This window comes from Leptidea sinapis, chromosome 41 (genome assembly GCF_905404315.1).
Source record: "Leptidea sinapis chromosome 41, ilLepSina1.1, whole genome shotgun sequence".
Taxonomy (NCBI): domain Eukaryota; kingdom Metazoa; phylum Arthropoda; class Insecta; order Lepidoptera; family Pieridae; genus Leptidea; species Leptidea sinapis.
In genome coordinates this window covers 7,201,844-7,214,080 of record NC_066305.1, presented here as the reverse complement: position 1 = coordinate 7,214,080, position 12,237 = coordinate 7,201,844, and the positions used below count along the sequence as shown (strand labels likewise).

At 34.1% G+C, this 12,237-nt stretch overlaps 1 protein-coding gene across 6 annotated transcripts in view; it reads right to left on the bottom strand.

Annotated features, from left to right (window-relative positions):
- Positions 1-3,205: 3,205 nt before the first annotated feature.
- Positions 3,206-12,237, bottom strand: part of LOC126976467 (serine/threonine-protein kinase tousled-like 2) — a 44,295-nt gene continuing 35,263 nt past the window's right edge. For all 6 annotated transcript variants that reach the window (XM_050824800.1, XM_050824801.1, XM_050824798.1 and 3 more), the window contains 12 exons: positions 11,710-11,865; positions 11,094-11,257; positions 10,690-10,779; positions 10,467-10,607; positions 9,624-9,829; positions 8,666-8,906; positions 7,842-7,993; positions 7,136-7,279; positions 6,605-6,752; positions 6,119-6,369; positions 5,557-5,776; positions 3,206-4,021 (listed from right to left, as the gene is read on the bottom strand). In XM_050824800.1, the coding sequence (XP_050680757.1) occupies positions 3,842-4,021; positions 5,557-5,776; positions 6,119-6,369; positions 6,605-6,752; positions 7,136-7,279; positions 7,842-7,993; positions 8,666-8,906; positions 9,624-9,829; positions 10,467-10,607; positions 10,690-10,779; positions 11,094-11,257; positions 11,710-11,865 (2,093 nt within the window). In that variant the 3' untranslated portion in view covers positions 3,206-3,841. The remainder of the gene's footprint in view (positions 4,022-5,556; positions 5,777-6,118; positions 6,370-6,604; positions 6,753-7,135; positions 7,280-7,841; positions 7,994-8,665; positions 8,907-9,623; positions 9,830-10,466; positions 10,608-10,689; positions 10,780-11,093; positions 11,258-11,709; positions 11,866-12,237) is intronic.

Below are 12,237 nucleotides of genomic sequence, written 5' to 3'. Positions count from 1 at the left end.
AGTACTTACGCCAAAACAACAATTTCATGCTTAAACCCACATTATAATACAACACTTCCTCTGTTAAGAGGATTTGCTAAAAAAGAAGATTCAGGGGACCTGTCACGTATTATCAATAATAAGACGAAACCTGAAGGAGACTTACCAGTGGCGTAACAATAGGGTGGCAGGGCTGGCAAAATGCCACGGGCCCTCGACCCAAGAAGAACCCAGCCCAAGAGCCCGCGAGCTCAAAAATATTTGTTTTATATTGTACCTGAGTATTTTATTTTATTTGAAAAGAATATTTTTATAATTTATGCTTAAAACAATTTCAAGTTATTCGTTAAGCATTTCAACCAACCTAAACAAAAACATGTTGATTCATTTTTAGAGATGTACACGTTACCCGTGACTAGTGACGGGAATATTCTTTCAAGTTTTATATCTAATAAAAAAGTGTGTCATCATGTGTGCATCAACTTCAATAACATTACAAACATTAAACCCGTTGTTGCTTTAAAAGTTCGGTTTGTTGAAGTCCAAAAAGCGATAACGAAAACAATTCTGTTAAATTGCAAATTAGATGAAAGAAATGATGCTTTTTCACTCAAAAAGAAGATCGAAAACTACAATTTATACAATTATGTAATTGATTTTCCATTGCAAGATCCTACTTACTATTGATGCAGCCTCTAAAGCACTTCAGTATAAAGCCACCGATCTTTCAAATTTAATATAATGAATGAACATATTTTAATGAGTGTTGGACATAATTATAAACCAGCTTCAATCGCGTTTCCTTCCAATGAATGAAATTGTTTAAAATTTCTGTTTTGCAGCCTTCCACTTTAAAAGTTATAAATGACACTGATCTATTAAAAAAAGCTCTAGAATTTGTTCAGATATATGAATAAGACATATCTGAATCATTTCACAGGTGATGAAAGCTGGATATATTGCTACGAACCCGAAACCAGAAGACAATAAGCTCAGTGGGCGTGTGTTTCCTTTCGAGGATCGGCCAACTAAGGTAAAGAAAGGAAGAAGTCAAGGAAAAAAGATGATTGACTCATTCTTTGGTCGGAAAGGTCATTTCGGGACAGTTGTGCTAGAAGATGGAAGGACAGTTACTGTAGACTGGTATGCCAATCGCTGTTTGCCTGTTGTCTTGGAAAAAAAATCGAAAGCGGCGCCTTCGAAGCAATACCCTCCTTCACCACGACAACGCTTCAGCGCACTCCGCACAACGGACTGTTGAATATTTGACTATGGCAGGTGTCGAGATAATGAGTAATGCGCTATACAGTCGTGACCTGGCGCCCTGCTACTTTAATTTATTCCCAAGAACTAAAGATAAAATTCGATGTATTCGCTTTACTAGCCCTGAAGATGCGGTGAAAGCGTACGAAAATGCTATAGAAGAGACCGCTAAGGAAAAATGGGCCCACTGTTTTCCTCAGTGGTTCCATCGAATGCGACGATGTGTAGAGAGGAACGGAGATTACTTCGAAAAACAATAAAAGTATTGGCAACTTTCTACATTAAGCCATTTTCATTTTCTAAACATTTTCAGTGTTACTAATTGAACAGTGAAAAGAATAATTTGATCGTAGAGATCACAATATAACCGAACCAATGTCAGGTATGGTATATAGTAAGGGGCTATTGTTTCCGCAGTTAGGCATCCATTTTGCGTACAGGGTTCTTCGGTTACACCTATCAGATGAGCCCTTCCAAAAGTTTAGAACGTTGCTGGGATGCTCATCCTGATCATAGGCAACTCGTTTTAAATATTAGCGACACTCGCTGAGCTAAAGGTGTTATTATTAAGCGCTGTCGGGGCCGCCATACTGAAGTAAAGAATCCTAGGATGTAGACTTGTACTTTCCTTCTTTATAGCTAGGACTTTCAATGGAAAATGGAGCTGCGTCAAAATTGCTTGCCCAAAATTATTGGTATGTCGGTTACAAAAACCATTTTTAATGCTTTATCTCAATCCATTTACACCTGACATGTCTCTCTTTTTTAACCGACATCAAAAAGGGGGAGGATATCGATTCCTTTTTTTTATGTATCTACACCGATTACTCTATGATTTATGATCAGATTTACGTAATTCTTCTTTAGTTCGATGCAGAATATAGTCAGTAATTTGTCCCAGTATTTCATTTTATGAAAATTTTTGTCTACCTGGATGATATAATTGCTTTTTGTGTAAGACTTTTTTAGGAGTTTTCATTCAGGGGATTATATATTATTATTAACTGACGCTTAAAAGTAAAAAAAACTACGTTTAAAAAAACCGACTTCAAAAACTGAAAAGTATAAAATAACTAAAAATTTAATTTAATACACCTCTTATGCAAACCTGTACCTTCAATATTCATAAAATAGTATTATTTGTATGTGCTACATATTGATTGCTTTGAAGTGGGTGCCAATGTGTGTGGTCGGTGTGGATGTATATAATTATTTTGGTACATACATACATATTACATGTTGTAGATATCTTATCACAGACAGAGCTGATGTTTTTTCCTTAACCTGGTCAACAGACTAATGATATAGGTCAATAGTCATTATATTAATACGGATATGGATGTCCAGCAGAGTATGGTTCCGAAAGATGATACAGCCTTTTTCCAACTTGTATTCAATAAGCTTGTTCCATAGCAACTTACTGTCATGTACCTATTACTAACTCCCAGGTACTTGAATTAATTTGTAAGACGCAGTTCGGTATTTAACAGCTTTTATCAGTTAAATAATCCCTTATTAATGTATTTTGGTGAAAGGTATTAATTCCCTTTTTAGACTGAGCTTTGCACACTTTTCTTCAACAATGTTGAAAGCCAATATCATATAACTGTGTAACAAACTCTAAATAGTCTCCTGAGTCTCGTCTTGTATATACAAGTGACACTTCATTGCACAAAATTGCCAGTTAAATTTGTATCACATTGGCGCCTTATTCGTAGGTGTGTAGGTACTGGAAAACAATAGGGAGAGGGAAATGGAAGAGACAAAATAAACATGGCAATAATGTAAACTTTTAAGAGAAAACATTTCAAATACTAATTCTCACAAAATTATTCATTATTAATAAAAAAAAAATGTTTTCCCAGTAATTAACCAATCACATACGTATTTCTCTATTATTTATTAAATAGTCAAGTGATTCAGCCCAAAACAGTTGTAAATGGGGATAAAGAAACTGCATATAAAATATTTTAACTTTTTAATAGGGATAACTTATATATATATGCAAGGGATATTCCCATGGATCCTCTCTAGTGATAAGGATAAAACCATTCGAAAATGGAGAATCACATTTTATCACCTCAATAAATACAGTCATAACAGTAAGCATAATATTAAACAATTTAATTTGTAAAATAGTCAACTCCGAGGTCCGCGTGGCGCGTGTTGTTTACAAGGCGGGTGGTGGGCTCAGGGTTGCCAGAACTAAACTGTACACTCCCCAAAACTAAAATCTTACAAACTGTATAGGAAGCACGCTCGCGGCTCTCGACAACATTATAGTCCTCTCCCAGCATGTTGCAACTGTTCAGTTTACCAAAGCACATTACATTCACTCAGTCCATTGTGATATACATGGAGTATCTCTATTTACATCCTCCAAACTGTTATTTTGAAATTGTTTTTGAAAAAATGTTAATCAATATTAACATTATCGTGACAAACACAAAACAAATTGATGATTTTTCCTTCACTATTGCGATAGTCTAGCCAAACGTTCGCATCACGCTTCACTGTCACTGTCACACGTCACATGTCACTGTCACTGTCAGCAGGGCGAGCGCGAGGCAGCGGGGCGCGTGCGAGGCCGGCGGCGGCGCTAGGAGGACGAGCCGGCGAACATGTTGGCGGAGAACGAGGCCTGCGGCACGTGCGCGGGCGAGGCCGACACGGCGCCGCGCGGCTTGGGCATGGGCGGCTGCAGGTACTCGTGCCGCGCCAGCCCGAACACGTCGATGCGCTCCTCCTTGCGGTACGCCAGGCACGCCCGGATGAAACTCTGAAAAAGATAGCAGACGCGCACATTAGACGAGTTTGGCCACTACAATGTACCATACCAACACATGCTTCGACACGCCACAAATTAGGATATCATCCCCACCATCTAGATGTGTCGCGGTCCTCCACTGTGCGCTTTTCAAGGAACTTTCTTCCACGTACTCCAAAGCTGTGGAATGATGATTCCTTATGCGGTGTTCCCAGGACGATACGACATGGGCACCTTCAAAAAAAGAGCGTACACCTTCGTGTTGCAAGATAATGTGGGGTGATTGATAACTTAACACCAGGTGTTAAGTGATAACGCTCGTTTGTCCTCCTTTTTCCATAAAATAAAATGCTAAGAGGTATTAATCAGGCACGGAAAGTAACACGACGCGGACTAACGTGTAACATAAGAATTTTAGATGATTGGTGCATGGCAAGACATGATGTTGTTTGGTGAGAAAGACTCATACATTTAAATACATTATTATTTGCCTGAGACATTCTTAGCACTTCATAGCCATGGCCATGAATTCTTGATACGGTCAGAGGATATATAACAAGTATATAGTACAAGTCTCACTCCGTAAAATCGATCATAGAAATAAAGACTCTTGTGGTCACACAATAAGATGTAATTCAGATCAATAAATAATTTAGCTTGTCAAGTCATTCTCAAATAAACTTTTTCCATTTGTCATTCTATACATCTCTATCATTAAATAACATAATCTGTGAAAAAGTTATCCTTTTTGCAGTTGCAAACGTGGCTAGGTTGAACCCAGTGGTTAACTTACTCAAAAAGGCTGAAGTCTGGGGTGTCATATTAGGAATTGATAATTTGAAGGTCTTACACAAAAAAAACTAAATGTAATAATTAGATCGGCACCCAAAAAATTAATCATGTAATAATATCTTTCCAGACCTGATCAAGACACTCAATGGCCTACCACTCACGAGAGAGCTCAGAAGGATAGCCGAGGACCGAAAGGGGAAGGCTTTAGTGACCAACGTTACGAAAACGTTGAAGATGCTCAATCCAAAATAATCATTTCATCACTAAATCACACTCTATACTATAGTACACTCAAATCCTGAAAATTACTTACTGGCTTAGGTTGGTTGTTGGTTGAGTAGAGAATGAAACTTGAAAAGCCTTTATTCAGGTCATCCTGAATTTAGGCTTATTTATATTGTTATTATTTGGAAGAATTTATATGATAATGAAAGATAAACTGATGTTTACATTGAACTTATCTACAGATTTACTGTGTGTTTAATATACAGAGCGATAGGTGGTAACTAATGTTCGATAGATCACGCGGAGTGCTGTATTGTACTACTGAATTATTACAATGTATCAAAAGTTAAATTTTAAATATGTGTTTTGCCGTTATGTATAACTATTCATACTACTATAGATATGTATGGGTTTGCTAGTACATTTTTATAAGAGGAACTACAAGTATTGGCAAAAAATTTTGTCTCATTGTTATAACTACTACTATCTATCTCTAACTACTTCTATAACTAAATAAATATATAACTCACCTTAGCCTCATTACTGACTGTAGGTTTGTTGGCAAACTGAACTTCGGTTGCTTTTAATATTGTGTTCTCCTCCAGTATAGTCGCCTGGCTCTGATTGTGACCAAAGGGCTTCTTGCCATAAAGGCACTGATAGAAGATCACACCAACACTCCACACATCAACCTTACTACTGATCTTTGGTGGGTTCTTGCCAACTACAAAACATTCTGGTGGCAAATACCTAAAATAATTCAAGTTTGTTTTATTATTTATTGTATATGTACACATTAAAATATATATAGATATGTGTGTAAAAGATTACTGAGTAGTAAGTTTTACTATTAAAACTGAATGGTTATGAATTCCTTCCATTTAAAATATTACCAAGTATAGTATTACAAACATTAATTTAGATAATAACAAAAACCAAAACCTTGGGAAGCTGACACTAACTCATATGTTATTTAACTCCAACAGTTATTATAACTTAAGGCTTTATTTTACGAAATATTCCAAAATAACCTGAATTATGTGTTTTTATCACACAAAATATAATTAAGTCATACAAATATTGATTACTCACCAATAAGTACCGGCACCTTGGCTGGTTAAATCCATACCATGATCAGGATTATAATTTTCCTCATCCATCACTTTTGATAGTCCAAAGTCTGTGATTTTGATTTCACCACACACATTGCCCTCCGTAAGTAATATATTTCCCGGCTTCAGGTCATAGTGTATCACAGGGGGCTTTATCTCATTGAGATATTTAAGTGCAGAGACAACTTGCATTACTATGGACCGAGCCTCACGTTCTGGTATTGTCTTATGCTGAAATGTAATATTAGTCATAGTCATTTTATTTTATCAATAACAGTTCTAAGGGTTATTGTTTGCTATTTGATATGAAAATTAAGAGATCAAATTGTAAAACTGTTAACCATGTATCATAATCTTTTAGCAAAACCAATCACAAACTAGCATGGTTCTCTTCTTCTTTCATTACAAAGACAAAAAACATTAAGAAAAAAATAATAATTTATCTGATATGAATTACTGCAATTACCTGTTTAAGATAAAAATCGAGATCATGTCCATTGCAGTATTCGAGAACTGTACAAAAGGAATTGCCATCAATTTCAAAAACATCGTAAAGCTTTACAATCCGCGGGTGATCTAGCGCCTTGTGTATGTTGTACTCCCGAAGTGCGTGTCTGGAAGAAGAATTATCAATTTAATATAATTATAAAATATATACAATGGATAAACATACTTATACAACAACTTGTACATACTTATTCAAATATTGTTGACCAGTGAAATATGTGATTACTATTCAGTATTAAACCACCTTTTTTTATTATTAAATATGAAATAAATAAAACTTTCGTAAGACATTATTAACTTTATTAACATCGGCTTTACTCACAGTTTCCAACACCAATGAACCATGAGTAGAGCATATAGAGTAATCAATAAAATATCATTAAAAATGTACAATAAAGAGAATATTATATGCAAAAGTAATTAATGCTTTGCTAAATATCTGAAATTGTTAAGAAAAAAAGAGTGTATTGAGATTGTTGTACGAACTCACTTGATATAGTTGGCCTTCTTGTCTTCTTTCCAATCCTTGTTGAGCTGATGCACCTTGCAGGCGGTGTAGCGCTGTTCCCGCAGATCAAACGCCTTGTGAACCTCGCTAAACCCACCCTTACCAAGAAGCATTAGCAGCAAATATCTGTATAAAAAACACATCATGCTAAGTTGTTTATTTCGGACAAAATGAATAAATTTAAATTATGTTACTCTTACAGTACTATATGATTTGCAAAAACTTAAAGTTCTTCAAATAATACAAGTACTTACATCGACATAGAGAAAAGTAATTGTGATCAACCATAGTTGCAACTGATTAAATTTATTTAATCCCCAACAAGGTGGCTTAATTTTAATTTATTAATAACGACAACTATCAAGCTATATAGTCTATACTTCGAGGCAAATTAGGGGAGGATTTTTTAGAAGAGAATTCGAATTCCGGCCCAGCGAATTCCCGGGGAATTGTAACTATAGACAATGTTTAAAAAAAACTCATTTATTTTAGTCTTCAATGGAGGAATATGGAGATCTATTCATGGTAGCTTGTCTAAGGAGATTTACTAGACAATAGATTTGATGTAATTAATTGTTTGTTAAAATCGAATAATTTAATAAAATGAAACTAGTAACATGGTAATTATATAGGGTCAACCCACAAAAATTATTTAATGAATAATTTTTAAAGTATTAATTTTCCTAACCTTTCAGAGAGCACAGGATGTTGAGAGAAGCGGCTTTGGTCTTCATTGTGTATTCTTTTCAGTTCTCTTATATGAAGATTTCTTTCCCGTTCTAACTTTTCCATTTCTAACTGCAAGTCAGCATCTTCTTTTTTAAGGGCACTTTGCCTTAACTGAAAAATAAAACACTTCATAAAACTGAGTGTAGCACTTGGTTTTTTTTTTCTAAAAATTTTATCTGTCTTTGGTTACTTCATGGAGAGAAGGTGAGTTTTCTGCCAGTAAAAATCCTTACAGCAGTTTCAGGCAAACATTTTAATAAATTGATTTTCTCATATCTGCCATGTAAATGTTAAAAATATATGCATATATTTGTCAACTATTAAAATAGCATTGCAAAAAAATTTCACTTTTTTCAAAAATATGAAGTAATTAGAAAGCATTCAAACACATTTATTTCCAGATTAATAGTAAATTTTTGAAGGAAACAAGAAAAATATATAAATAACAAAAAAAAATATGGTTTTTTGTTATAGTTTAAGTTCAATAAACTGGTTTGGAAAATTTTATTTCATTACCTAGTCATTTTTCAAAGGACATTGTACATTTTTCAATGGAACCACACTAAACACTTTTGGTATATCTACCAATGAGCTTGGCCCATTTAAACTCTTGCAGATTTAATAGAGGATTATAAATATAATATGATTACTATATTATGCAAACATTATGAAGTGTGACACTTGATGATACCCAAATGACATAATAGATACAAATAAAATTTAACCGGAAATAACTGTTATATTTAAAAAAATACCAGATAAACTTTATTAATGAAAACTAACCTTTAGAATTTCATCAGCTTCATAGTATTCCTGCCACGTCATACTAGGCAGTGGGTCCGGCTTGAGGAAGGTGGGAGCATCAGTACCATTGTGTAGTGGCTGTGGCGTGGACGGCGCAGACACACTTGATGTTCTCTTACCCCGACCACCGCCACCCTCATTATTTGAAGGCCTCTTCTTTAACAGCAATTTCTTTTGACGATCTATCTCCTCTTTTTCGGCAGTAATTTCCTCTTGCCGCCTGTGTTACAAAAAATAATAATGTTATATATTTAATATAAAGTGGAATTGCATTTTACAAAATAACTAGCTGACCCAACAGATGTTGTTCTGTATGTAATAAATAAAATACTATTTATTATGAATTTGTCAATAATATTTCATAACATGAAGAATTATTTTGTATATTTTACGACTTATTCACTGTTGTTATAATGACATTGTTTCACAGCAGAACTATCAAACAGTGTCTCAATAAATTCTCTCATACAAAACAAATATTGGAAATAAAAATAAATATGGGTCCCAAATCGAAATAAAAACTATCCCATCCATCAAGATGGACTCAACTGCACTGCATGAAGTAATCCCCATTAAAATCAAACAAACATCTGGACACTGGATTAATATATATATTAAGACGCCTATGACAGCATTTAAAATTCTACTTGAAATGGTAAGGTTATAGCTTAATTTAAATTAATATCAAAAGTTATATATATCACCCAGACAGCTGATATGTTTCACACATGAGTAATAATTTTGGGTTGTGAGTAATTGTAATAATGCAAACTCAAATTGTTATGTTCAAATTAACGATTAATAATAGACATGCATATGTCTAATTTGTGAAAATATCTTAAAGAATTAGTAAAATATGACATCAAAATATGATTGAATACATATTATTTCAATCACACAATCAGTTTTAAATAACGATGAGATACAAAAGTCATACCTTGTGAGTTCTTGAAATGCATATCCATCAGTCCAATTTTCTTGGAAAGTAGCACCAACTCTTTGAGTAACAAACTGACCAAGCCTTAACCTATTTTGCATACATTTTTGCCGCGCTTCCTTCTTTTCAATAGTACTCTTTTCATTTAAAAGTTTTTTTACAACATCTATACATTTATTAATCTGTGACTTATGCTGATCAATAGCCTGCAACAAACATGTAAAATTAGACATAAAAATAATTCAGTAGAGCATTTTTTTCCCAGATCTAGATAAATCTGTTGGTCCAAAGCACAAATCATCAAATTTTACTATGCGGTAACTAGCTTTGTTTTAGACGTTTCCATAAGAAAAGGAGGAGAAAAGAAAAAAATTTTTCAATCAAACAAGTGTACAGGTCACTTGATGTTAAGTGATCACCATCGCCCACACTCTCTTGCTACACCAGGGGAATCACAGGAGTGTAAACTGTCTTTCACAAAAAAGTGTATGTGCATCACACAAGGAAGTTCAGCAGTTCCACAGCTTAGTTGTATGTAGAAGAAAGTTTCTTGAAAACCGAGTAGAGGAATGCCAGACATCCAGATGGTGGAGATGATATCCTAATTTATGATGTTTTGTGCACAGGTGCAAACACCACTTTGGAACCACTAACCATGATAAAAGTGGCAGTGGTAGTGGTGGACACAGAATGAAGTGATAGATCTATACAATGCCAAGTAATCTAGCCATTCACAAAGCACTGGACTGGCTGTATTTAAATTAAACAATTGGTGAAAATATTTAATATTTTTGGGTACCAAAATTCATTCTTTAATAAATAATTATATAAATTTACGCTTACCTTATTCTGAGCTTGAATTTGATGTTTTAACTCTTCTTTACTCCTAGTTAATTCTTCTATTCTATTATTTCTTAACTCTAAGTCTGAAGATGCTTGAGTTTCTAACTCTTGTATCCTCTGACATGTCAGTTCTGTCTGAATCTAAAAAACAAAGCATTTTAATTATTTAAATTAATAATATATGGGTAGTAAAACATGTCTTACATTTTCAGTATCAGTGTACCTGTTTAACGGAAGTGTGAGGTCTCTGTTGTGAGGCTGGCCGTAAATAATCAGCTCCCGTAGGCAATATGGATGATGGAGATGGTGGGTACTAAAATATATTATCACATAAGAATATTCCTCTATTCAAACCATCAAATATTGAAAAGCGAACATATCTAGTAACATGAACAAAATACTTCAAAATTTATTGCACAAATTCATTTAGCAATATTAAATATTTTAAGTTTAGAATAAGTGAACCCCCTATCCGTTACATAAACACTTAACTTTTATGAGTATGGCTTAAATTGTTCGGTAGATTGTTACTTGTATACTTTGATTAGTAAATAACAAAAAAGCTATTCAATTTACAAACAATACCATAATAGATTTTTATGATTCAAATGTTTTCTATATACTTACCATAGGATAACTAGCTCCTTGTGGTGATGGTGACTTTGCTCCAGCATGCCGCACAGGACTGGATGAGGGGTGTTTAGAAAAATATTCACGAATGTTCTTATCAGCCGAGTTTTGTCTTTGTTTGCCGCCTCCTCCACCACCACCACCGCCAACCCCTTCTTCACCTGTAAATCATAGTACCATTTAATAAATCATGTGTTTATTCATATATTTTGTTAAGCAGGTAAGTGTGAAGTAGGTGGCCTACAGAAATTCTAATCCAGTAATGAATACTCTTTAAGTTTTGAATTTTTTGTCCATGTGAGGAATCTATGAATAGCTAGTGATGGGTTTCATAGTGCCTGAGTCAAAATAGTGTTTTGGTATTTTTCAGCATTTCAATTTTGGTATAACTAGGAGTTGAATGCTATTATTGGTCCAAATGGATGTGATTAGACTATTTTATTACAAAATAAATATGTTGTCCAGATTCTGTTACAACATAACAGGCTAACCACATTAAATGCCAATGCCAAAATAACCCACAATGTACAATCACATTACAACATGTATAAATTTGTAAGGAATATGAAAACTTAATTAATAATAATCAAAAATAACTAACAATGTAACACACCTTTTCGCTTCCTTTTCCGTTCTGGCATTGCAATGGTTGGTGTTGCACCACTTGGTGGTACAAGTGCAGCACCTGGTACCACTACTGCAGTCCCTCTCATAGCAGCAGATTTTTCAGGTGTTAAAGCATCTATTTCTTTGTCACTGTGAGAAGACCCTGTAAAAATTATGATTGTTTAGAACATATAAAAACCTATTCACTAAAAACATTCTTAGAAAATTAATAATAAATACAGCTTTTCTATTTCACGAATCATCTCCAAACAAGCTTTTATATATTTTTTCATTAATTAAATAACTAATTAATGATGTGAACCTCTTCATATTGAATAAATAACATGTATGAATATAACAATTCTTGGGTTACCTACATTATACGATAGACATAAATTTCAACATGACCTTTGCATTCTGGTTTCTTCATGGTTTTTTTTTTTCATTTATCCCTTCCAGAGCATGAGTTAATAAAGAGGCCAATACAATAATATCAGCCAGTGTTACTAATGTATATTTTATTCAAAAAAATTAA